Source organism: Pipra filicauda, unplaced genomic scaffold (genome assembly GCF_003945595.2).
Source record: "Pipra filicauda isolate LSUMZ 115617 unplaced genomic scaffold, ASM394559v2 scaffold80_size11013439_pilon, whole genome shotgun sequence".
In the NCBI taxonomy this organism is placed as follows: domain Eukaryota; kingdom Metazoa; phylum Chordata; class Aves; order Passeriformes; family Pipridae; genus Pipra; species Pipra filicauda.
In genome coordinates, this window is record NW_024104987.1 from 9,753,377 (window position 1) to 9,781,200 (window position 27,824).

A 27,824-nucleotide genomic window follows, 5' to 3' on the forward strand; every position below is an offset into this window, starting at 1 on the left:
GGATGAGCAAATTAAATTCTTTGTTTGATCCTCTACTTGCCTGCTTTGATCAGTGGTACCTTGACACTGGACTTTCAATCCTTTATTTTCTTCTTATTGCAGAATCCTGGAATGGTTTGGTCTGGAAGGAACCTTAAAACCCATCCAGTGCCACCCCCTGCCATGGGCAGGGACACCTTCCACCAGCCCAGGTTGCTCAGAGCCCCGTCCAACCTGGCCTTGGACACTTCCAGGGATCCAGGGGCAGCCACAGCTTCTCTGGGCAACCTGTGCCAGGGCCTCCCCACCCTCACAGGGAAGAGTTTCTTCCCAATATCCCATCTGACCCTGCCCTCTGGCCGTGGGAAACCATTCCCTGTGTCCTGTCACTCCAGGCCCCAGTAAGAAATCTGTGCCTCGCTTTCTTTCTTTACATATATATTCTTACTTTCCTAAATAAATTTTTTGATCCATGATTAGATATTATAATGCACTTCCATTATCACAGAAAGACTTTCCATGATTCTGGGTTTATTTCCATGGAAAGGGAACACAATGTGAAAAACTCCCCCAGCACAGAGTGTGGCTTTAACCCCTTGCACAACGTGCCTCAGCCAACTCTCCTGTTGAATCCAGATGATTTTGTTCCTTTTTTCCATGTGGTTGAGTAAAGCACTATTCCCAACTCTCCAGCTTTAGCAAGACCTGTGTAGTCAAAGCTTCCAGATCCCCGTGGTGGCACCGCCAGGAAGGAACTGGAAACAGTCCCCCCAGAAGCTCTCAGGTGAATACTGGCAACCCAGGGGAAATCAGGCCACTGAGGTGCAGGGCTGGTTATTTTTTTTTCCCAATAGATACTCAGAAAAATTCATATTGGGCTTGCACTCAGCAAACAAAGGTGACATTTGAGGCACCTGGAAGACAAGAGTGGCATTTCCGTGTCAATATTGAACACTGCTGGGAGTTCACTGCTCTGGTGATATCCATGCCAGGAGCTGCAGGAGCCTGGAGCTGGAGCCCTTTGGCTGGGCAGGGAGTTCCTGCTTTAATAACCTTTCTGGAACAGGAATGTGCAGTTTTCCACACCTGCTTTGATGTGGAGGAGTGCTGCTGTAGCTTCACTCGTGAGCAAGAAGCCACAGAGGGTTGCAGGGGGCAAAGGCTGCCCCAGGTTTGAGTGGAAAGCACCAATTTATTGATGCTCATGCACTGCTTAGGACAGGTTTTACTTCTGGGTCATCCTGTTTCTTATTATTCTTTTATTTTAAGAATGGCCTCCTGGGATAGAGAGAATCATCCTGTCTCGTCCATATCTTTGACTGCCTTTTGGCAAAAATCTTCCTGTTGCCAGGAGCCAGGATTAAAATGAATGTTGTTTAAGCTCCTAAAGCTTTTGAAAGGATCACTGTCACAAAATAAATAAATTTACGCAAGTGAATAGGTCATTATACCTTAAAAAGGAGGGAGGTAGTGCTGATTTGGTGTCTTAATTGGTTTCCAAGCTAAAATTAATAGTGTGTGGAATCCCTCTTAGTAACATGACTCAGAACTATTTATTTTTCAACTCCTCTTTTAACTCTAGCTGAGATTGATGGGTGGGTTATCTTAGCATTTGGGAGATGCAAGCAGTATTGGAATGACAAACATTTCTTGACAGCTTTAAGAAGATGGATGGTGTGATGCCCCTGCAACAGGTTTGGGTGTTTGTGCTTTCTAATGGGTCATCGTGAGCCTCTTGCTTCACTTTCCTTCTTAACGAAGGGGAAGGAAAGGTGAGACCTAATTAAGGGCTTGGAGGTGTGTTTGTAACGTGACTTCTCGGTGTGCAGGTTTGTCATCCAGCCCTCAGCAGAAGAACATAATGATGGTCATCCCCAGTTTGTGGTTTGTGCATTTGGCTTTTAAAAAAAAAAAGATGGTCACTGGATTTTACTGCAGAGCTGGTGCTCAGTGAGTAACTGCACCTTGGATGTCTGTTGTTATGTTGTACCTTGTTACTCCATGCACATTCTGCATGAAATGATGGTTTAAGGAAGAAAAATCCCTTACCAAAAGTAACCTGCTCTGGGCAACATCATTAGGCTTGAGCAGAATCCTCATGCATAGAGACTTGTGAGCATCTCTTTGATCAGCAAAACTGTGATAGCCTTAGGAGGAGAGAATGTCTTGAAAGTGTCACACACGTGGCATCACAGATTTGTGATAGTAACAGGAAAAAAAATACATTATTAGTATATTGGGAGCTTTCTTTTAAGTTCTTTACAGATGGGAGAGAGGAGAGTGACTTTTCTTAATTTACTTTATTGCCAAGATTTAAGCTAAATTAAACTGTTGTCGTACAAATGAAGTTACAACATTGCACTCATTGAGGTGCCTGCTCTCTTCTAACATTCAAAACTCTTCAGAATATTAAAAAATGGACTCTTTTGGCCCTGAGAGCCCATGGTGGAGGGGAGAGATGAGGCTGTTCTCTTGCCAACACAGTATAAATCCTGAAATCCCCCACAGAGATCCCTTGCTCTCTTTTCAGACATTGTAACAACAGGGAGAAGTTGGGGTTTTAAATTTTATTGGGAAGGGGAAACTTGTAAACTCTCTCCTGTAGACCTGATAGATTCCCTAAGTGTGCTGTATATAAAGATGTGACTTGAAACCCTCCCTGATAACAGCTCCTGATACTTTAAAGGAATAATTCCTGAGGGGTGATTTTGTTAAGAGGTTTGAGCTGTGGGTTCCGTGGCACTTGGACAATGTTATCGTGCTCAGACACGTCAGTAAAGGCTGATGCCACTTCACACCCTTGTTCACAGTTAGGCTTTTTTACTGGCTGTGTTACAGCATTCCCACATTTCATCCATTGTGGGTTTTGGGGGTTTGAGTTGTTTAATATCCTGGCCAGAAGGAGCTGTAGATTTTCCTTTTGCCAAGTACAGCTGGACCACAGCAAATTCTCTTTCGCCAGTGCCAGTAACTTCAAGTATAAAAGTTAATTTATTTCCAAAACTAAAAGGTATTTTGAATAAGTAATTTAGATGTTTGCACCTACATAAATAACCTTTCCCTAGCCAAGAGCAGGCAAGCCTTGCTGCTTTGTGTATGGTGCTACTTTTGTCTGTGTTGTAAGAAGAAAAGCCTCACTAACAGGACGTGTCAGCCATGAGCAGTTAAAGCCAACACGTCTCCGTGTGATATAAGAGAACAGTTTATGGATTAATATTCGGGTGCCTGGCAGGAAGCACATTGCAGTGGATTAGTATTCTTATCATTTGAGTGACAATTTATAAAAAGCTGATTAAAATGACCTGGATCCGGGACACATGGGTTGGAGCCAGGAGACGTGTGGAAGCGATTTAAATCTCACCTTCCCACTTCCCTGCTCTAATCTCCTGGGCAAGAGCAGAGCACAGTGAGGCTGCTTGATTTTATAGCTCTCTAGTCACAGGGGACTGAGAAGCAGCTGATACTGGTGGTCTGGGGGGGTGTGGAGTTACCTGCTCCTTCCACAACTGCCCTGGCCAAAACCAGGAGCTCAGGATCCCGCTGTGGTTACTACTAGAAATGAAAGCTTCCCAGCTCCTGCCTCTGCTCTCACTCCTCTGGAGGAGATTCCTGTCTCCTGGTTGACTCTGGATCTCCTGCTTGACTTAAGCACTTGCATTGTGGGCAGCAGAAATACTTCCCCAGGAGTTCCCCGAGTAACAACTTTATTCCACCGCAGGAATTTGTCTAAGCCATCTTCAGTATCGGATTTTATCTGCAGTATTGCTCAAAGCAGCTGCACTGTGTCCAGAGGACCTGGCCTGGTGTATTTTAGGACATATAGTAACTTAAACCAGATACTGACCTTGTGCAATTCCTATCTTCAGCAAAGAGGTTGTTATTTGAAGTTTTGGTTGTTTTTTAAATTATACGTTGCACTCATGGCACGCTGGCGTCGTGACAAATATGATTTAATGCAAAGGAATCTCGTGGAGAAAATGGCCTTGTGAAGTGATTCAGGGGGTATTTTGGTAGGGCATAAAGGTGGTATTTTTCTTCAACTCTAATACTGGTTCCTAAAATATACAGAAATAAAATAGTTCCTGGAGAAAGCATATTACAGATGTCAGATGCCTCTGACATCCACTTATAATTCATCATTAGAATCTTGCAGAAGTAGGGACAGATTTGGGGTGATCAGAGCCCAGCTGTTGAAGTGTGTGGGGAAGTGAAGTTTTCCTTTCTTAGACCAGGTCAGCACAACCCAGATAAATGTGACTTCATTGCCTTATCTCTGTGACCCTGGAGAGAGAGGACACTTTAACCCCCTCATCGTTGTGGTGCTGCTTCTCTCCTGGGGGACGTGATGTACCAGCACAGTGGGGGGAGCTGAGTCGCAGCTTCACCCTTTCCCTCCCCTGTTTCCATGTCCAGGATGCACAGATCCAGTGGCACAGATCAAAAAAAATGAAAATATGAGAGGGAAATTAGCTGTGCTTCGGGCCAGATCAGGTCGTTCTGTGGGTGCAGTTGGTTGGGTGAGAACAAGGGAAGGGCACGAGGTGTGAAACACATTTTTTAACCATTTTCATTTTAAGATGAAAAGGAAGAGCCCAGAGGTGACAAAATCCATAAGAAAAAGTTGGGAAGGCTTTGGAAATTGCCTCCTTTGGTCCATGAGTCCAAATGCAGCGATGGGCAAGTGCCCTCCTGAAAGTGGGGCAGAGTGAGGACCTGGACCAAGGAGCTTTATTTGTGGGTGCATTAATTGAGAGCTGAACAAAAAGGACTTGGTGGTGGTAAATATTTCATATTATTAGAAGTCCCTGGCAGCTGGCCAGGCAGCAGTATTTCTTCCCATGGAAGTTATTTCTCCAAGGTGGATCACATGAGGTAAAGCCTGTCTGTGGTATCCAGCCTGCATTCCCCCTGAAGCCGTGGCTGACCTCCATGAGGCCTCAGGAATACGCTGTTGAGGTGGCTCACAAAGTCAGCAGTTTTCAAAATTGAACAGCTTTTAAGGGCCTGGCTTTATTTTTATTTCATTTTTGTTACAGTATCTTCTCAGCAAAATATGATTTTCAGGAGAAGAGCCAGGCTCGTGGGTGGTCACCCAACCTGTTTCTCATTTACTAAACCAGGACATTCACGTCTTTTCTCCCATTTCAAGTCTTGGACATCAGGTGCATTGAAAAAAATGAGATGAAATGAGCTGGTGCATTGGTACTAAAAAAATTGATTCTAAGATAAAGACAAGAAAAATTTGTATATGGGGTGAAATAGATAAAGTAATTTGGTGCAAATGCTCTGTTATTTAGTTCAAAGTTATTCACACACTTATTCATGAAGACCACATGAAGTCCTTAATTATTATTAATTCTTTGCTCAGCAGGCTCAGGGGCTTTCCTTGCACCCTCACTGCTTTTCCCCTGGTGCCACAAGCACATCCACACCTGCAGAGCCAGTGGTTCATCCCAGTGGCCAGTGGCCTGTTTCAGGATGTGTCCATCCTCCTCTTTCCTGAGCCCTCACTGTCGGGACGAGCCCCATGGATGGAGCAGCAGCTTTTAACTTTCCAAGCTCCTCGTAATGGCACTTGTGATATCACCAAAGGATCTCGTTTGGCTGAAGTGCTGATGAAGAGCTGCAGGAGCTCAGTGACCACTTGTTCTGTTGGTCAGAGTCACCAAAAGGGTTTGGGTGAGCTGAAAGCCAGCACAGAGCGCTGTGCCAGGAGCGCCAGCAGCTCCAGCCCTGCTGCCACTTAAGGGCACTGAAATAAGTGCAATGTAAAACCTAGAAAATGCACATTTTGGGGTGTCTCTGGAAAGTCACACACTTGTGAGGGGGCAAGGGAATAACAACACGTCACCTCTTGAGCTCTGAAAAGCAGAGCCAGCACGGCAGGTCAGTCCGAGGTGACACATGGCTGCTAATTGAAGTCTGTGAGTCTTTGCTTTCTCCATCCTAAAAATATGTCTCTGAAGTGACAAGTATTAACATTTTCTTTGCCATTTCCTCCTGTTCTATTCCCTCTACAGAGCAATGAGTTTCTAAATGCTGGCTAATAAGAGGAATGTGTCTTTTGGGGGGGGGAATAATAAATTAAACTGTGGCAGATGCTTAATGTAGCAGAGCTTCGTGGGTTCGTGGGACAGTCTGGAGTTTCACTGCCCTCCTCTATCTGTAGAGGAACATTGTAACATTGTTCAGGCTTGCATCAATCTCATTTTTAATTAGGATCTTCTTTGAAATGGAAAATATTAAAGCAGATCTATAGCAAGACTGGGAACTGCAAAGCCAGAGGGCTTTCAGATACTGCCTTAAAAAAGAAAAAAAAGAAAAAGCGAAAAAGCTATTTCTAATCCTTAAAATATTTGCCTTGCTTTATTTTCATATCTTGAAGACAAACAGGTGCTGTGTGCCCTTTATGATTCTCAAATATACAATCTCCAAGCCAGCAATCTCTAAAGCCTCCCCTTGTTTGTACAATTAGGGTGGGATTTTCAGAATCACTCAGTGTTGGTCTGTCTCTGCCCTCATTGAAGTCAAACTGCCACTGACTTCAGTGAGAATCGTGTTAGATCAGTGCATGGGTGCTTTTGAAAATCCTTCCCTCTGCATTTTTTTCAGTCACATCTGTGTACAATTGAGTAAAAAGACCTTTGTAATATGCTTTAATTATTCTTTGTTGTTTTCATATAAAAGTGATTGAGAGGAAACCAGAAGGAAACCTATAATAATAATGTTGACTTTGATCTTATTTACCATAAATTATATGTTATGTTTTTCTTCTCCGCTTATGTAATTATATATTCCTTTATGACAATGTAAGATAAATCACCGAAAACATGAAGAATAGAAATAATTAGTTAATATGGAGGGGAAGAGCAGTCGCAGAGGAAGGAACTCGTGCTCTGATGGGTTTCCAGTGCTCCTTACAGCAGCTTTCCTTTGGCTGCCTGGGAAAGTCAGGAGACTTCATGTGAAAGGCTAGTGCTGAAACCTGATGAATTTGGAGTAATGGCTTTCTGGGTGTCACCTTCCCAGGAAACCTCAGGTTATTGTCCAGCTATCCAGGCTCTGCTCTGCCCCTTTGTGCTCTCCACCCAGTTTTGGTCCACTCACATCTCCTGAATTTGTGCACCTTTTTGGTTTCCAGCCTGTGTTTCAGTGGTGTTTCTGGTTAACTGCTTGCTCCTGGGCAATGACAAAGGAAACCAAAGAGAATCAGAGCTTACTGTAGTGCAGAGGAGTTGGGAGAACCCCAGAAGCACCTAATTCAACAAGACCAGTATTTACAAGACCTGCCCTGAACAGCCCAACTTCCCCCCTGGCTGGAGGTGTTCAGTGGAGTGCTCAAGTGGGGAGCTGTACTGGGTTTTATTTGTGTGGTGTTAAAAATGTTTGCTTGGGTCTGTGGCAAGAGATTTTAGCTGAGGAGGAGCTTTGGCCACCACCTGTAGCTCATCTCCACCTTCCCATGTGGTGCAAGGCACAGGGGATTTTGGAGCCCAGCAGCACTTCAGTGCAGGAGGAGGCGACTGTTCTTTGGCAACAGCTTCATCTCTTTGTTCACTCGTAGGTTCACCTGAACTGCCCTTCAGAGAGAAATATAGAGATCCAGGAGGCAATTCTGCTGGCAAAGAGCACATGGAAGCCCTTCTCAGTTGCAGGGGTGGTTTTGCAATGGCAGGACCTCTGAGTTGCCTCGAATTAAATTGTCTTTTAATAGCAGGGTTCCATTCTGTCTTTAGACTCACGGGCTTATCGGTTCTGCTGTAAATATGTGTTTAGCATTAGAGTAAAATGTTATGTCAATACATGGCACACTGGGTGCCTGTTCCAGCCACCGCTGTTCCCATCACGTGTCACCGATTAGAGCTGGGCCTGGCCGGGGGCCAGGCTGGTGCTTGATACCCTTCTAAATCCAGAGTGGTCTAAGAGAGATGTTTATTAGCTGGAGTGTGGCTGATCTGTTTGATAAACTCTGTGGCATATTGTTCCTCTTAGTGCGCTCTGTTGGTGTTTTTGTGTGACCAGGAGTGAAGGTGTTGGACTGCCATGGTGCGGGAGTTACAGTCCCTCCCGCGGGAATGACCACCGATGGCAAATGCAGTGTGTGCTCAGGGCTTTGTGTCTGCTCCACTGGTCTTGGGAAAGTTAATAGGTGGTGTTGGTGTTCTTCCCACAGAGGGTGGTCGGGCACTGCCCAGGCTCCCCAGGGAATGGTCACAGCCCCAAGGCTGCCAGAGCTCCAGGAGGGTTTGGACATCGCTCTCAGGGACAGGATGGGATTGTTGGGGTGCCTGTGCAGGGCCAGGAGTTGGACTTGATGATCCTTGTTGGTCCCTCCCAGCTGAGGATATTCTGTGGTTCTGTGAGCTGATGGAAGGAGCAAGAGGTCTCCCTGTGAAGGCACAGGACACGCTCTCACCTTTCCCTGCCGTTGGTCCTGGAAATGCCGGCGTGTCGTAATGCTGTCTGCATGTATGAGGTGATGCTATGGAAACCTTGCCTTAGTCCTAATAAAATTATTAATCTGGGAGATCTGAGTGCTCATCTACCTCCTGCATGCACTTCTGCTTCCAGGAGGCAGCTTGAAATTAAACGTTCTTTAACGTTTCACTTGAAAACAAAGTGGAAACCAATGTGAAGAAGCTGAAGGACAGAAACCCCATGGGTGTAAACAGCTCGGAGCAGTAATGTGACAGCTACTCTAGGAACTGGGAGATGTTTAAGATATAATTACTGTATATTAACAAGATGAGATCTGCACAAAGAGCCTGATGAGCCTGCCAGAGAAATAAACCACAAAGTACTGACTGGCCTGATTTATTTTTTTTTCCACCGTCATGTTTTAAATGTTCATGCATGCTGATTAAAATTTAGGTTGGGGTCTGCAGGGCTCTTGCCAAGTTTTGTCACTCAGGGCTTTTTAGATGCTGTAGATTTAACCCTCTGCCTGCCCTTTTGGTGGCCAACTTCCCAGATACCAAGGGCAGATAATATTCTGCCGTGTCCAGCGGAACCGATGCATTCAGACTTCCTGAGGAAAAAGCCTCTTGAGTGCTTTTAAAATATTTATTTATCCAGGAGTCATCTTACTGAATTTACTCTTTGCTAAAACAGGCAGGGCTGTGTTGGCCTGGCATGAGATAATATGTTTGACTTCACTCTTTCATTCCTATGGAATGATATTTGAGATGCACTTTTTTTTTCAGTTTTTCTAGAATATCAGGGGAAAATAATTTCGAGTGGAGAGAGAATTTTGCTGAACATCTGGGAGCAAAATGGGAAAAGTTTGATAAATGGCATCTTGCTGACATGTAATAGCAACTAGCTCAGTGAAGGAATCTAGGGCATTGCAAATAAAAGGATTTTCCCTAACTGTAGTTCAGTTGGAAATGTAGCTCCGTGCGTACACTTGACAGTAACAGATTATTCCGATTGTCAGATTTAAAAAAGCGAGAAAATTCAGACTGAAGTCATGCAGTAATCTTAATTTCAGGAGCAGCCGTGTCTGTGTGTAGAGACAGACATTTTTTGATGACTTAAGTCAGCAGAGAAGATTCTTGTTCAAAATTTATATTCTATTCAGAGGTTGACTACTATATTTAATATATATGGAAATATTTCATACGCTGAGCATGGCATTGTCAGGTTATCCTGTTAACTGCATAAGTTTAAATTCTTTCAGGTGTTGACTGTCCAACTGTTCTTCATTGTAGTCATTTTGTGTCTGAGACACGTGACGTTTAAAACTTGCACATTAGTTTGATTTTATCCATCACACAGGGATACCTTTATCCATGAGCTTAAGCACTCTCAAATGAGCCAGAATCTCCTCAGACACACAAGTTTAAACTGGAAGCAACTCAGAGCAGTCAGACTTTGCAAACAGAAATCAAAACTGTGACTTATAAGAAAACCCCAAGCATACCCAAGATATTTTCCAGAGAACAGACTTGAGCTCTATAGAATTTTTCCCTTGTATTGCTCTACCAGTCTGATGTCAAATGACATTTTTTTCTTCATTTACTGTAATTGTCCCTGAAATGTAGCAGTGAAACAAACCATTAGCAAAGCGCTGAGCTGTCAGGAGCAATCACCGCCGGCGGATCCGAGCGGGCGCTTTCCCCGCTCCGAAGGTGCTCCTTGCTGTTTCCTAGGGAGGTTCTTTGTGAAACATCCCACACTTCTGGGCCAGTGTTGTAGTTGTGAAGGTCCAACCGCTGCAGATCAGCCACAGCAAACAGTGGACAAGAAATTCCCTGTCATCTGCCTGCCTAAAGATGACTGAAGAGCTGCCCAGTGCTGTGTCACAGTGCTCAGGCAAAGCAAAAAATGTGTGAACCTTCTCTCTCTCTTTCTTTCTTTCTTTCTTTCTTTCTTTCTTTCTTTCTTTCTTTCTCTTTCTTTCTTTCTTTCTTTCTCTCTTTCTCTCTTTCTTTCTCTTTCTTTCTCTCTTTTTCTCTCTTTTTCTCTCTTTCTTTCTTTCTTTTTCTTTCTCTCTCTCTTTCTTCTTTTCTCTTTCCTTCTTTCTTTCTTTCTTTCTTTCTTTTTTCTTTCTCCCTTTCTTTCTCTCTTTTTCTCTCTTTTTCTCTCTTTCTTTCTCTCTTTCTTTTCCTTTCTTTCTCTCTCTCTCTTTCTTCCTTTCTTTCTTTCTCTTTCTCTCTTTCTCTTTCTTTCTTTCTCTCCGCCTTCTTTCCTTCTTCCTTTTTTCCTTTCTTTCTTCCTTTCCTCTCTTTCTTTCTCTCTCTCTTTCTCTCTTTCTTTTTCTCCCTTTCTTTCATTCTCCTCTTTCCTGTGAGAAACTCTTGGCTGAGCAGCCTGAGTTTGCTTCAGGAATATCAATAATAAAATTGGAGAATTGGTAGGGATCGTAGTTGGGTTGGGTGCTCCCTTCCAGACAGAGGTTTACTGGGAGCAAAACAGCGACAGGACAAGAGGAATTGGCCTCAAGCTGTGCCAGGGGTTGTTCAGGCTGGGCATCAGGAAGAATTTCTTCATGGAAAGGGTGGTCAGGCATTGGAAGGGGCTGCCCAGGGAGGTGGTGGAGTCCCCATCCCGGGGGGTGTGGACATGGCACTCAGTGCTCTGGGCTGAAGGACAAGGTGGGGATCGGTCACAGGTTGGACTTGATGGTCTTGGAGATCTTTCCCAGCCCAAATGATTCTGTGATTCAAACCTCCAGCCAGCTCTGCCACACAGATGGAGGCAAAAAATTCTAGTGAATTGAATATAAACTAGTAATTAAATTCTGCATTGGTGTTTTAAATTTCCGTGCCTTTATATGGCACCACGGATTGAGAACGTTGTGGGCTGTGTTAGACAGGATGATCCATGGGTATCCATGGGTATCCAATCCCTACTGCTCTTGCAACATGTAGGAGCAACAGCAGAGATTCCCAGTTGTTATATAGTCATTACTTCAAGGCAGTAGGTGGGAAAAGTGGTTCCATGTGCCTGAAAATGGAGCATCTTTCCCTTGACGTCCACCCGTAGGGCTCTGAATGGTCCCTGTCCATTGATGTTCCCCTGGGAATGCAGCCCCAGTAAGCAGCGAGACCAGTAATGTGACACTGTCACAATGAAGGTGTTTGTTAATTGTCTCTTTTGTAGCATAAAATGTTAAATCAACTTGCTGGAATAACACAGATTTTATCATGTAGTCATTTATCATATATAATCACCTAAAATCTGTCTGCAGTTTGGCTACACTGAGCTATACTGTCAGTCTGACTCCTTGGAATTATGATTTGTTATGGTGCTTTTCCTACATATTCACCATAATTGGGATCCTACCCCAAAACCTCAGACGTAACGTCAGTAGAAAATATTCTTTGTATAAACACATCCTACACTTTCTGTAAGTAAATCCCTGCTTGGTATTTGTGTTGTTATTTTGCACACGTAAAACTGAACGGCTCCAGAGTTGCCTGGATGGCAAAGTGGATTCAACTTTTCCAGTAATATTCTTATTAAAAAAAAAAAAAAAATCCTCCAGGAGCCTGCAGGAATTCCAAGCAGATAGTGACTCCTGAATTTTCCCATAGGCCACGTTTAAAGTCAAATTAGGTTGTGACATTAAATAACACCATATGGTGTGTTCACTCCCTGCTGCTCCAACTGGAGACTCGATGCAGTTTCAGTGGTGTTTTACAAGGGTTGATTGATTTGGGGGTGGGTTATGGGTTCTTGGAAGTCAGATGATCTTGGAAAAAACCTTGGTGTTTGTCTTTTAAAGACCAGAAGAGGAAAATTTGCAAGGGCTGTTTGTGTTAATGTAAAACTGGGGGGCTCAGCCTGGAGAAAAGGAGGCTCGGGGGGACCTTCTTGCTTTCTACAGCTCCCTAAAGAGGTTGGAGCCAGGTGGGGATTGGTTTTTTCTCCCAGATAAGAAGTGACAGGACCAGAGGAAATGGCCTCAAGTTGTGCCAGGGGAGGTTTTGATTGGATCTTAGGAGATTTTCTTCACTGAGAGTGTGGTCAGGCATTGGAAGTGGCTGCCCAGGGATGTGGTGGGGTCACCATCCCTGGAAACGTTCAAAAAATGTGTGGATGTGGCACTTGTGGATGTGGTTTGATGGTGGTGGTGCTGGGTTTGTGGTTGGGCTGGATGATCTTTCCCAAGTGTAACAATTCCATGATTCCATTATGTGTGTGCACATGTAATTGTGTACATCTAAAAGCTGTGTCACACCTGTCAGGAGCGGGATTTGGAATCAAACTCTGCTTCGAGTGATGGACTCCAGGGGTCTTGTGCAAACTCCTTTTGTCCTCCAGGTGATTTTCTTTCTCAGGGGCTGCCAAAAGCATCGGTGCAAACTTATCAAAGCTCCAAATTCACGCTGTATTCCTGAACCTTCAGAAACAGAGATTAAAGCACCTGCAGATGCAGACAGGACATTCCACACATGGCATGTTTTCTGGGATCCTTTCATTTTGATTGTTCCTTTCTTTTTTTTTTTTTTTTTTTTTTAATTACAGTTCTTTGAGGTCCCGTTTGACTCAAACATGAACAGGACAAAGAACAGGCCGCTGGTGCGAGGACAGATCAGGTAAGGCACTGCACACCTGCTCTGGCTGAGAGAAAGGAGCTTCACGCTGCTTTTATCTGTTTCCAAGTTTCCCTCCCTCTTCAGATGACGAAAAATAGCACTTTTAAGACAAAAGACGTAAGGGAGAAACACATCTCTCTCTGTTCTTTGCTATTTCTTCGTGTTTATAACTTTCATCTGAGGAGTTTGGGCAATCAGCTGTCCTGGAAAACACGGAATTTCTCAAGGCAGCTGAATTTCCCCTCGTGTTACATATTTCTTCATGTGCCATGAGATGGCTACGTGCGTGGTGTGGTAGCACACAGTTATGTTCCACTGAACTTCTATTTTGTAACAATAAATCTTCAGAATTTCCCATCTTAGAACAAACACAAGGATGTATGTTGTTTTTAATAGTCACATTTATCTCTTGGATCGCAGATATTCGTTTGAGACTCCCAGCAGAGGTACCTACAAATCATTTTCTTTAGTGGTTTGTAAAGGCCCTTGTGTTGTCTTTGCCTATTTAGCCGGGTGAAAACTCAAAATCGTGGCATCTCGTGGAATTAATGTGAAAATTTGTCATCATTGAATTTATCATAGTCCATAAGTAAATTCCTCCCACCCCAAAAGGCAAAGAGATTTCCTTCAAAAAAATAAACCCGCTTCATTCCCTCTGTTTTTTGGATTATGTATCGGTTCAGTCTCTCAAAGGCTGTTTGCCAGCTAAAAAAGCAAAGTGAAAAAGAACATCAAGAAAAAAACCTCTGACTTATTTGCAAACTGAAACTGAAGGCCCAATTCATAAATGATTCAACAAACAATTTTAGTATTGCGTTTCCATGATTTGTGCCAAGGATTATTTATAACAAAATTATGTTTTCCCTTAGGCTTCGGTGAACAGTTGGTCCTATTTCTTTCTATGTTTTATCCATCACCTTTGGAGGACTGAAAAAAACCCGTGATAGATGAAATTACAAGAAAATTGAGACAAAATAGTAAAGTGAACCTTGGGGGTAAATTCGCTCTCATGGTAAATAGTTAGAGCACTTCAATAAACTTGTTCTGATTTGTTCTCGGAGATGGTGCTAATTACAGATTCCTGAGCTGAGTTAATTTTATTTAAAAACATATTTTAGGGACCACTGCAGTGAGGGCATCTGTTGTACATACAGTAAGTCAGGCTTAATTGTGCAGTTCAGGGGAGCTGCACTTCTGCTCCCTTCCATGTGGTCCTTTAGCCCTGGGAGAAGGAACACTTGTTAGGAAGAAAGATGATGGGGGATGGTTATTTTTATTATTTTTTTTTGTGTTTATCATAGTCTACTTGCATGGCTTGCAGTGCTTCTGGAGTCAAAAATATAACTAGGAAAAACTTTCTGTCAAGTTTTGATTCAGAGAAAGCCATTTATTTTATGTTTCCAGTGTCCTTAAGTGAACTTCGCTGTCGTCTGAATGCACCACAGATTGGCAAACCCATATTTCATGGATTTTCTTGCTTCTCCCTCCCCTTCATATTTGCTTTCACCACAAAATGGTAATGCTGGGGACTTTGTGTAATCACTCCTCAATCTATCTACCTGCTTGTCAACAGCTAATTTAAAGTTCTTTAAAGTGTCACTTCCCTTGAATAATGCTGCCCTCGCTCCCTGCAGACCCTGGAACACGCAGGCCCTGACTGGGGTTATTTCTTCTGCCAGAGGAGAATAATCCAGTGCAAGTGATCTAACCTTGTTACGTTTTGCCACATATTCCCTGGTGTTCCTTGAACTCTTTCCTTCCTGGCTGATTAAATAAAGCCCGTAAATGGTTGTGCTAAAACCAGGCAAAACCAGACGAGACAGGGGTGGATAAACAGTACGTAAGAGACTGGTGTCTTGGCTCTGGGAAGGGATCCAGAGGGCTTGGGGTATGCACGGAGTTCTTGCCCAAAATTTGTCTGACATTTGAGTTTTGACATTTTCTTCTCTTTAGCTTCTTCATTTCATGAAATACTTGATGGTTTTTTAATTCTGCTGCATTACAACATCTGTGCTGTCCAGTGCAAACGAGGCATCATCTTCTGACCCGTCTTCATTTGCACTGTTTGTAAATATATTCTGATTTCCCTCCTTTTTTTTTTGTCTTTTCTTGCTTTCTGTTTATTTGGCATAGTCCTTGTTGCAGAACTGGTCAGTGTGGGTAGCAGTTTTTGTCCTGAGCCTGACATCCCTTTTGAAGAGAGGGAAGGCTGTTAACTCTCCATCACGTTGGCTCTGCAGCTCCTTGGAAAGGCTTTTGGGGGTGGCTTTGATGTGAATCTTGCCCACTGAGAAACTGCACCGAGGCCAAGGAGAGTTTTTGTAGGGGTTGTGCCATCACATAGAGGATTCTTAGATGCTTTGAGCTCAGGCCAGAATCAAACTGGTAACCCCCAGTGAGAGGTCCTTGGAGTTACTGAATCATCCAGTCCTGGGATGAGCTGGAGTCTCCATTTTAGATAAGCTAATTCGTGGAACTGGCTTGTTAGGAAATGTTTTGCATTTGCAGAGAATTTATTTCCACGTGTTTCACTTCGTGGCCTCCATTTGCAGTCTCAGCCCCAAGTCTGCTTAGGTTTAAGACCAGCTGTCAGTTCTAACTGACCTTATTTCCAGCCTTTCTCCCCTCCCTTTCTTCCTGAAGTCTTCCATGGGAGAAAGCACCACAAGCCCCTGTCTGGGGGGGTTCATTTCCCTGCATACACATTCATGTGGTTCCCAGACCCCCACATCAGCCTTTTCTGTGAGTTACTGAGGACTTGCAGCTTCTTTTGGGATCAGTGAGGAACCTCAGTAGCTTTTAAAGAAAAGCTCTGTGGCCAGGGCTGCACTGTGGAGTGTGGATGTCACCACGGCCTCAGAGGTCTGCCTGGGGACAGTGTCATGGTCTTACTGGTGGCACTCAAGAAGTGTCTCAGTTGGGCAGCTTTGGCCTGTCCATTGCTCCCTGTGAGCCAGTTCAGCAAAGATCCCTGGAAGAATGGGATTTGGAAGAGCAATTGTCCTCCATCCTTAGTGAAGCATCAACCTGATGGCTGAAACAGTTATTTAGAGGCTCAGTGTGCCCCTGCTCTATATTTTATTTAGCTTGGGCAATCCATGCAGGCACTGACACAACGACTCTGCAGAGCTGAGACTGCTCAATGTAGGCACTGGAGTACATTTACCTTATTTGCCAGCCCCAAACCCACCTCTGGTGCCCCCCAGGGAATCTTCTGACACTCTTGGTAGATTTGTGACAAACAGCACCTGATAGTTCATTGACTGCTTGCTTTACAATGTCCTATTTAATTTGTAAGGCTCTGAAAAAATGTTCCCTTTGAGCAATGAGACGTAACCATCCTTATTCTCTATTCAGAGGGTAATCAGAGACATCCTGTTGCAAAAATAACAAGAGTAGACCCAAGCACAGCACGCCACTGAGCACCATCCATCATTCCTGCCTGCCCACATCTCCTCCTCCCTCCTCTGACCCCTCAAGTCTTGTTTGGAAATACAAACAGCTTGAGATGTTCTTCATACTTGGGCTGCAGTGTTAAACTCATTGAGTGCATTTGTGTTCTGCATTATAACAACAGCTGATATTGGTTTTCCTGCTATTGAATTGGTTTGGTGTCATTGACAGCGAAACATTTCATGTGCTCACACAACCTCAGATTCAACTGAAATGGCAGCAGCTTTTCCTGGTTTCCTGTTGGGTGTGATTTATTCCCTTGCTTTTTAAGGTAATGGATTTAATTTTTCTGCAGATTAATTTAAATAAATCTCCAGTATGAGCTGCAGTAGCTGAGGGAGCTTAACCTGGAGGATGACAAGTGTCCTGCTTCATTATGTTGCACAAAGTGACAGTTCTGATTGCCCAGAACTGCACTGTGAAACTCCTGTGAAAAAGTGGCTGTTTTATGAACTTAGGGTGCTGCTGGATCTGCTGTGTTAATCACTCATAAAAATCTTCAGAGCTGTACAGGAACAGTTTTTCATTTTAAAGATCCTGGGCCCTCGAACAGCACGTTCTAAATAACCAATTCATGTGGACACTGCTCAGTTCTGCTCCTGTGCTATTTTGCACCTTTCAGCTGTTTTCTGTGCCAAGTCCTTTGGCTTTGGTCTCAGCAGTGGCTGCAGTGGCTGCCTGGGAGTGGGGCTGGGGCTTCTCCCTCACTTCACCTCCAGGTTTCTTGTCACCTGGACCATGCAGGGAGCCTCAGAGGATGGTCCAGGCTGGAAGGGATCTCAGGAGAGCTGTGGACTGATCTGCTCACAGCCAGGGTTGGCTCCGGGTCTTGTCTCAAAACCCTTCAATATAATGGCTTTAAACTGGAAAAGAGTAGGTTTAGATTAGATATTAGGAAGAAATCCTTCCCTGTGAGGGTGGGGAGGCCCTGGCACAGGTTGCCCAGAGAAGCTGTGGCTGCCCCTGGATCCCTGGAAGTGTCCAAGGTCAGGTTGGATGGGGCTTGGAGCAACCTGGGCTGGTGGAAGGTGTCCCTGCCCGTGGCAGGGGCTTGGAACAAGATAAGCTTTACAGTCCCTTTCAACCCAAACCATTCCTTAATTCTGTGATAAAAATAACATGCTATGGAATTTAATTGTAGTCTCATTATGCTGAATATTTAAACTCAAGCTTGCTTTTCCACATGCATTTAGGTCTATTAACATGGCAGAAGAAGGCACAACACAGATAATGCCTTGGATGACTAACAGAAGTAAATCTCTGTGTTGTTTGGTGAATATTTTTTCCTAGCATCCCATTAACCTCCTCCCTTGGCAGTGCCCAAGGAGCTGTGTTCTGTCTATGGATTTCCCACTCATGACCACAGCTGATGGTTATTGCAGTTAATGGAGGCACTAATGCTTCTCCTACTTGTTGACATTTCTGAATGGGGCTTTGATTTGGCTCAGTTTAACCTATAATAAGCCAAACTCTTGAAGAATCAGACCAAAAAGAGCTCCTGTGCTAGCAATGTTTCTCACCAATGACTTATATTTATGAACTGTAGTTACAACTGCAGATATGTAAGTTGGACATTCATGGGCACATAGAAAACTGCAACATGTCAAACTTTATTTATTCAAAAACACTTCCTGACTCAAAACTAGTTCTGTGTAAAGCTGACTTTTCCACTCAGTTGCCTTTAGCAGACCTACAGTTACAAGTGTAACAAAACCAGTCCGGGCTGAAAAAATGTGTGTGCATTTGAAAACAAAATTCCTGCTGTAATCACTGTGGATAACTCAGGGTAATTAGCTTGATTCTTTGCTTGCTAACACTAATGCAAATCAGGAGCGTTCCTACTGATGGTAGTGGAGCTGCACTGATGTAAGTGAGGGGAAATCCATGTCCTGGGCTTAGGCTGAGACCTGCATTAAGCGTTTCCCCAGCCCTGGTTTAAGCCAGAGGTTTAAAACCTCCCCAGGGGTCTTGGTACAACTTGGGGTCCCATTTAGAGCTCAGCCCCTGCTTAGCTGGGGGCTCTGCTCCCTTGGGTGGTCATTTCAGATAGGTTTCATTCTACTTAAGTTAAAACAAATAAAACAAAAACTCCATAAATCTGCAGTTCTTGGAGAATAATCATTTCGAAGAGATCAGATGCTGGTTCCCTGCAGGGGAACATTCTGATATTTTGTTTAGAAAATACCTCATTTTAAAGGGACTGCCCTGAGATCTTTTTGAATGATAAAAATGTTTCTTTTTTTCAGTGGGAGGCTTTCCTCTTGTTTAAACAGGGCACAATTCAAAGCAGACACCACCATGGCAGCCTTTTCAAGCATTTTTTATCCTGCTTGTATTCAGGCTTTATTATTTGAAAACAAGTAAATGCATTCCTTCCCCACCACCACCCTCCTGCCTTCCTTTTTTTTTTTTTTTTTTTTTCCACCCTGTGTTTTCCAGAAGCTGTCATTGCCTGTGTTTGGTAAACAAGAAATTAAAAAGGCAGCTTTATATTTTTGACATGTACAATTGCTTGTAAAAATGTACTTCTTGCCTTTTGAACAGCGGGGTATTTTTTTATTTTTTTTCCTGGCACGGCCATGTCACGGAGAGGTGTGGGGGGGAGAAACCTTGAGGCTAAAACATAGTTTAATGAGAATAAAACCCACATCAAAGGATGGTCTAATGGAATGATATAATGCTTACTGTGTCACTTTCCCAAAGGGGATATGGATGACAGTACTTATATTTCAATTATCTATTCACTGCCTGCGTGGGATGTTGATTAAATGGTTCTAAGGTATTAGAGGCCTTTTGTAGAATGCACAGAAAAATGGTGATACTGCACATTATCCTCAGATCAAAATGTGTATTAGCAGGAAATTATATAGCTCTAACTACATATATATTTTGTTTCTTAGGGCGATAAAGAGGGTTGTTTTATTAACTCTGCATTTAAATTCGTTTCAGTCGAAACGAAGCAATTGCTGGTTCTCCTGCCAGGGCCTCATTCTGCCACAGCTCCACACAGACATTCCTTTGCAGGCAGCTCTGTTTGGTAAATATAAATCCTGCAGAAACACTTGACCCCTCACGCCTTGCTGCTTTTCAGCTCAGCCGAGGGGCCTTTACCCCCAAATTATTTCTCTGAATCTTTAATTGCGCGCGGGACGGTTGATAAATCGGGGGACACTGTGCCTCGCCCCCCGGTAGGAAACATCCCAGATGCTCATGTATAAAGCAGGAGTCACGGTGCATTTGGCTAAATAGCTGCTCCATCTGCTTGTGGGGAAGGCTGTGGAGAAGTGATACGGGCTCCTAATGGAGTTGTCTTATCCTCTCATGTCAGCTCCTCGCCGGGGGGCAGAGCCCCCGGAGCCGGAGGGGACCGAGCCATTGTGCACTAATCCTGCCACCTTTGTGTCCAATATGAACAGGCCTCCTGGACACTGATTGGAACCAGGGCCTCCTTCCTTTTTTAACTGGCTGGTGATGAGTCATTTTCTCCAAAGGTGATGTTAAAGTGAGTTTTTACGAACGAGCAAAATTAAAGCTCGAAGCCCGAGATCCTTCCCCCAGCTTTGGGGCAGGTGCTCTCCTGATGGCTCTTCCTCCCATGTTTGTCAAACATTTCAGGTTCGTGTTTGTAAATTTGGGCTTAATGCAGTCAAAACCCCAACACTTTGTTCCCTGTATTAGTACTGAACCTTATCTGGTTTAACCACAGCAGCATCATCACTCACCCCGTGCCAAGTGGTGTAGGAAATGTCACCGCTCAACAAGTCCATTATGGAGCTGCCTCTGATTAGAAGCTGCTATACCCTGAGATCTGTTTACAGTAAGTCATGTTAGAAGTGCATTTCTCTTTGTGAAGGACAGAGTTTATCATGTCTCATACAAGTTATAACTTACACGTTATCAGCTTCACAAGTCAGATATAAAAGAGGTTTTTCTTACACTTTAATTAGCTGTGTGAACACAGATGCTTGCTCGCTGGTCTTTGTGACTAGAAAAGCTGCATTCCTGCAGTTGAGATATGTGAAGAACCTCTTTGATATGTTTTATTTTTTATTTTCTTTTTTTTTTTGCTAGGGACGTAGAATCACAAGGAATATTAAATTATAAATCATGCTGGAAAGGAGTGTGAGCCACAGTGACTCCTATTGCTGCCTCTGTGACAGTAATTACGTTCTGTTCATGCACTCTGATGGTATATGAAGGGATTTTTGGTTTGGTTCAGTTTGGTTTTCCACTGAACATTTGTAAAATAAAACTCCTGATGGTAAGTGTAGATAAACGACCAAAATAATAATGCAGAAATCCCAAAATCATAGAATCAATGGCCTGGATTGGAAGAGACCTTAAGGATCACCTTGTTCCAAGCCCTCTGCCATGGGCAGGGACACCTTCCACCAGCCCAGGTTGCTCCAAGCCCCGTCCAACCTGGCCTTGGACACTTCCAGGGATCCAGGGGCAGCCACAGCTTCTCTGGGCAACCTGTGCCAGGGCCTCCCCACCCTCACAGGGAAGGATTTCTTTCTAATGTCTAATCTAAACCTACTGTCAGTGTGAAGCCATTTGCTCTCGTCCTGTCACTCCAGACCCTTGTAAATAGTCTCTCTCCACCTTTCTTGTCATCCTCTGCAGGTACTGAGAGGCTGCAAATAGGTCTCTTCTCTTCTCCAGGCTGAACAATCCCAGCTCTCCCATCCTTTCCTCCCAGCAGAGCTGCTCCATTCCTGTGATCATGTTGGTGCCTCCTCTGGACTCTCTCCAGCAGCTCCATGTCCTCCCTGTGCTGTTCCCAGGGCTGGAGCAGCTCTGCAGGGGGGTCTCCCCTGAGGGGCAGAGGGGCAGGATCCCCCCCTGCCCTCTGCCCACGCTGTGGGATCAGCCCAGGGCACGGGGGGTTCTGGGCTGGGTCATGTCCAGCCTGTCCCCCACCAACCCCCCCAGGTCCTTCTCCCAGGGCTGCTCCATCTGCTCATCCCCAGCCTGTAAAACACAACCATCCCCGTCCTCTTCCCCTCTCAGGTGGACATGGCAGTACTGCAGAGCTTGCTCTGGGGATGCCAAAGGCATGTTTGCAGTGGTGCAGAGGAATCTGCAGATGGGCAGGAAGGGTCTGGCTGAACTTGCAGTTCCTCAGGCTCATCTGCTCCATCCTCTTCCACTCACTGGATTCTACAGCCTGATCCTGCTTCCACTGCAGACCTTTGCTTATTGTCCTGCCCTCCTGTAGGAAATAACTTAATTCCTTCATTTTCCTTGCTCCTGGGAATGTATTTAGTCAGTGTTCATGTGCTGAGATGACTGGACTATCTTTTTTCTCTTTTATTTTTTGAAGAGCAGGTTGACAAACACTCCAGAACTTCAGTTTTCTCCATCTGAATAGGATTGAGATCTGGTCTGAGACTTCTTTACCCACTGCTTTCCAAACCTTGGCTGAGGGCTCAGCAGAAGCACATGTTAGATTTAATCACTCTAAATCACAGAAAAATGTTTCTGGAGAGACCATATTATCCATCCTGTTTGTCAGCTGGTGTCTGGCTCTTAAACAAAGGGAGAACTGAGATTTTGAAGTAAAATGAATGGATCACTTAACTGCCATGTTGCAAGGTTAGGTTTGTTAGGTTAAAGAGGAGGATTTAGTTTAAATATTATGGGGGACATTTTTCAAATTTACTGTAGGTTTGTCTTGTAAGCACTTTAAAAAAATATTTACATTTTCATGACTGCAGGGAAGCTGTGAATATTATTATTCACCCTTTCACTCCTACCTAACAAAGCCATATACCAAGGAGTGCGTTGACGCTCTGCAGGGTTGCTCAGGGTTGTTATGATTAACATTCTGGTGTGGATAACAAGTGTAATAAGAGCATAAACATTTTGTAAGTGCAGGTCCTTTTCATCTGTAATTTTTTACTTCCAAGTGAAGTGACGAGGCCCAATTGGAGCTTCTGCTTAATAACAAAGGGCAGCATAAACAGTTTTCTTTCTGTCTGAACGTGGTGTTTGTAGACTGCAAATCTCCCTGGGGTGTGCTGGGCTATCTCATCCCAAACCTGGGGTGCTTTAGGATCAGGCTTGGGCACGCTCTTGAACCCATGAACCATGAAAAACCACATCCTGGTGTCATTTGCTTGGAGTTAAACTGGTCAAAATGGGAGCAGGAGATGCTCCATGCTGAGGGCAGGACTCCTGATTCCTCTTTCTTTGGCTGAGTTGAAATTCCTCTTCCCTCGTCTTGGCATCCAAGTGGAAACTTTCAGCAAAATCGATCAAGCCAATTTTGATTTACTCAAGCATAAAAAAGAGAGATGTGTCCCTCTCAGGAAGAAATGATTCTTTTAAATCAGCCCTGTTTGTTTATGAGAGTTTTAAAGCCCCTCTCTCTGACAGGGGAGACAGAACATCTGCAGCTCGGGTTCTTGAGGAGTGAGGGGAACTAATTGCCCCAATTTGGTTAAAATACGGTGTTGATTATGCTTTTTATACAGTTGTGATGCACAACCGTGGCAGGGCAGCCTGGGCTCCATGCTTGGGTTGTTTTTTCTCTGGGAGAGAAATGAATTGACACAGGCAGGTGATATTTTATCCTGATCTAGATTTATTTACACTAAATACACATTTGAGCAAGTATATCTGATAGCAAACCCTGAGCTGGTTGGAAATGTAGAGCCAAAACTCAAAAAGGCAACTCCACCATGAGACTCAGCCCGGGATAGGTGTTTATCCATCACTGAGCTCCCTTTATGCCAAGTTCTCACTGTACAACATTCCTTGGGAGATTTAGACATCACTCACTGAGAGTCCTTCCCTCTTTCCCTCTGGATGCTCCAGCTGTCATTCCAAACCACCTCCAGGTTTGTGCTGATGGGCCTGGCTGAGCCCTGTGGACAAAGGAAAGGTATCAAGGGCGATTCCTTTCACAGAGATTTGCATTTTAAAGGGGTTTATTTGAGGTTCAGGTCTGTAAACTCTTCCTCTGCAGACACAATGTGCTGCACTCTTGATTTAAGTGTGTTTAAATGCTACCCATTAACCCAGCACGAGGCTTTTTGGGAGCACCTACAAGTCTCCTGTCCCCTCTTAACACCGAGTTCCTCCTCAGCTCAGATTTTGTGTTACAAGTTGGGTTTAGAACTTTCCCACTATTTTCCTCATTTTTTTCTTTTTTTTTTTTTTTTTTTCACATTTGGGGAATATTTACCAGAAAGCAAATCACAAAAAGCCACTTACAAAAACATGAGCAGGCAGAACTGCAACGATTTTGTTCTGGCAGTCTTAAAAACTGTGTGTTACACCCAGTTAAATGGGATTGATAGAAAATTCAGTACTTGTAGTACATGTAGAGCCTGATCTTCCACAGCAACATGTTTTTGGGGATGAGGTACCAGACATTGACAGAATGTAGATACTACTCCTTAACCTGTGAAGACTAAGTTAAATAATTCATTAAGGAAAAAAAAAAAGACTTGACAAAGCTCCCCATTTGTTTGCACCTCTTAAAGGACATCTTGTCTGTCTGCAGTGGTAAATGATAGACAAGCTGTATTCTCATACTTGCAGTTGATGAGGAAAAATTGAATTCCCAATTAAAAGTGTAATTTAGTTTCACATTTTAGTTTTAAACTACCTCATCCTTCATCCCTTGTCATGACTCATGAACTTTCTTGCGTGACTGAAAGAGAATAAATGAATGTCTATTAAGATCTTTCTCGACATTTTTCCCTTAAAACAGTTCCATTTTAGCTCATTGATAGGTATTATTCAGTTTAATATAAACTTTGCAAGTTTAAGCCTCAATCAGCAGGTTCTTGGGCTTTTCATAATGTTCAGCCACAATATACCTGTGAAAGAGAATATCAAAGGTGAGAGTGTGAACTGCTTGTGTTCAGTAGAGCTCCTGACTGATGCTGAATTAGAAATATATGAAAGAAAGAGAGGTCTGGCAGTATGTCCATTCTGCCAATGTTAAAGCTATTTTTTTTTCCTTTTAATTGGAAAGAAATGTCTCCTTGAGACTAATCCCATCTGTAATTCAAAGTTGTAGTGGAATGTAAAAATATTTTGCTTTGAGTCCTTAAAAACTGCTGCCTCAAAACTATACTAATTAGGGGTCATGTGTATTATAGAATTCCAGAATGGTTTGGTTTGGGAGGGACCTTAAAGATCATCTAGTTCCAACCTCCCTGCCATGGGTGGGGATGTCACCCACCAGACCAGGTCATCACTTTGATTTAAAATTTCACATCAGAATGTGGATTTTTTTTTTTTCTTATACCAGGTACATCCCCAGTCTGTCTGTAGAGCTCTTTGGGAGTTTTATCTAATGTTTTGCAAAAGAAAATTAGGATCATTTTAGTAAAGTCATCAGCGATGAAGCTACTGATCCAGGCAGTGTTGTTCCAGTTTCAGCTCCCATTAGCAGTGTTGTTATTATGATAGAACTTTTACAGCTGACAATGGTCATGAGTATGGTTTTTATTACTAAATATATAAATATGCAGCCTGAAAGGATTTGTGTGGAAAGTTAAAATTTAATTTCAGAGTTGGGAGATTGCCATCGTTCAGCGTTCTGCCACGATTACTGATTGCTTTTGAATGCTCTGGGCTTAGAAGCTGCAGGAGGGGATTTTTTTAACCTTCCATCAGAAATAACTTCAGGGACGCTACCGGTGCTATTTGGGGCAAAATGTGCCTTTTCCAGCTCTCTGGCTCCTTTTTGGCAGTCAGCTGATGTGGCGGCACTTGCACCAGCAGACGACCCCGCTGCTGGCTCCAGGCACATGTCCATGGGGAAGCAGGGCTGGAAATCCCACAAAAATGGTCCAGATATGTACTGGAAGATGGCCCTGCATCCCCATTACCTGAGTCACGGGGGCAGGAAGGTTTCTATGGAGCCTTTGTAACGTCCTCGGCTACTTGTGCCTCTTCCAAGTGGGATGGGATTGTGGTTCACGACCTTCCCGAAGTTTCTTGGTGGATCTCTAAAAGCTGCTGAGGAAGGTCCAGCAGTTCTTGGGTGCTGATCTTAAAAAAGCTAAATATAAGTTTTAAAAACCCCTTGGCTGATGCTCCCCTGGCTGAGGGAGGTGCCCAAGCCATAGCTCAGTATGACAGTCGTGGTGACCACAGGGCTCAGCTCCCGCCCTGGGACTTGTTTTTGGCAACTCCTAGTGTTGCCTGGCTGAAGGAATTGAGGAGGTGCCAGGAGACGAGCAAAGCTGTGGAGAAAGATGGTTTTCTGCACGGGGTTAGGTGGGAATCCCCATGGACATCCTCTCCTCTTTCCTGACCGTGGGCTCCTGCGGCCACAGAAACCTTCCAAGGGGTGGGACTTGCTTTGTGTGACCTCTCGTTGCTCTTGGAAAAATGTGAAACCTTCAGGGTGATGCTTTTGTCTGAGTTTGTAAGTGGCTTCAGAAGCCTTAAGAACTTCCAACTGACCTGGAAAAAATTAGGAAGAAGAGGAGGGGGCTTCCTCCAGCAGCCTTGTACTGACGAGTAGTCTGGGGACATTTTTAGTACCTACAGATTCCAGAAATAATAAGCAACTTATGATGCTTCCTCCTGAAATCTGATTTTAATTATGGCTTTGGAACAGCATCCATGCACTGGACTCGTATCTCAGGCTGTGATGGGGAAATGCAGTTGCAGATGAGAATCACACTCGTGTTCTTTGTCTGCCAAATCCCTTCTCCCGAGCTCCCGCTATTTCCAGCCCGTCTGTGCGCAAGCCTGGTCCAGGCTGTTCCTCTTCTTATTGCAACAAATTGTTTTGACACTGTATGCAGATGGAATTTGAGCCCAGAGTAGCAATATTGAGATTAATCTGAGCTGTCAGTCTCACCTCTATTGTCTCACACTGTTTACCTGTGGAAGATGCTGAAGTCAGGGATAATTTAGGACCGTTTCCGTGGGTGAGTGAGGGGAGGAAGCGCAGTGGTCCTGCTGAACCTGGCACGGAAAACTCACCAAAAACCAAACCCAGTTTTAATCTCATCAAAAAATAAGTAAATTGCAGTTTGATTAAAGGGCAGAGTCTATGCAGAGCATTTGCTGTTACTGAAACCCCATGCAGAGGAATGTGAGGATACGTATTTGGCTTCATTTGGATGTGGAAATGACTCTAAATAAAGTTGCTTCTCTTCCCACCCTCCTTCTCCCCCAAGCCCATGCCTGGATTCATCCTTCACCATCCCTGTCCTGCTTATTTTAGATCATCACCCTGCATTTGGCAGAAGGGATCCCTGGCCCTGTGGCCCGAGGGACAGTTGTCAATAATAATGAGATCTAATGCAGCATAATCAACTGGGAATTTAAATGTTCCAATCCATTAAGGTATTCCAGGCATGCTGCAGCTAAACAAAAGAGCGTTGTTGTTTGGTTTTTTTTTTTGGTTTGCCCTTTTAGAAGTGGGTGACGTGTCTATAAAAGGTTTTTGACAGACAGGGAGAAGACAGGATTTGTTTTATTACCTTTTGTATTAGGCTTTGAATCTGATTTTCAAATATAAGCACTTATGCTTCACCTGAAAAACACACAGCCAGTCTTAAATGGTCACTTACATTCAGGCTTGTGCTTTTATGTAAATATGTTTGGCATGCCCAGTTTCCCATTAACACAAGGTCACAAATTAAGTTTCTTATGTATTTACATAACATCTGAACATGAATTGCACACAACTGCTGATTGCATGAATGTGCCTATTCAGGATTCATATGGGCTTTGTGTCTGCATTTGTATGTGAGTGTCAATCTATTCACAGGGATAGGTCGAAGCATTAGATGCTGATACAGGAATTTTCCATATTTCTAAATATTGATGGGTTTTAAGAGGGAATTGTGTCTTGCTCTTTGGTTGTTTTTCCAAAAAAAAAAAAAAAAAAGTTTTTTTTAAACTTATTCCCCCTTTTTAACACTGCTTTTTAAATTGTAGTTCAAACTCTGCTTTGCCAGTCATCTTCACAAAGTGTTTTGCCAAAGACAGCACAGAAAAGCCTGTGTAGTAGTGCCACTATTGATCCTTAGAGACATTAAGCTTGCTAATGCTGCTGTGAAATAGGTAAAATAGTACATTAATTTTATAGATGGGCAAATGCTTTAATTTGTTTTCCCCCTCTCAATTTTTCCAAGTAAGGCTGTGAGTCAATAAGTACCATTATCCATGGCTCTGGAGCCTATTAAATAAATATATTTCCTGCACATGTGTGTAGGATCGTTATTTACGTACAGCCAGAACATCTGTAAGTGGCAACTAGTTTGGAGATTATTTTATTGCACATGAATTAAAATAGGCTGCTGCGTTTTCCAAAGTCTCCTCACACCTCTGGATGAGGGTCCACGTGGATGCCCTGTGGTCATG

General features: G+C 43.7%; 1 protein-coding gene across 1 annotated transcript in view; it reads left to right on the plus strand.

Moving 5' to 3' along the window:
* Window positions 1-27,824, plus strand: part of LOC113985114 (protoheme IX farnesyltransferase, mitochondrial) — a 104,968-nt gene that overhangs the window by 56,282 nt on the left and 20,862 nt on the right. The window contains exon 5 of the mRNA XM_039390319.1: window positions 12,952-13,022. Within this exon, the coding sequence (XP_039246253.1) occupies window positions 12,952-13,022 (71 nt within the window). The remainder of the gene's footprint in view (window positions 1-12,951; window positions 13,023-27,824) is intronic.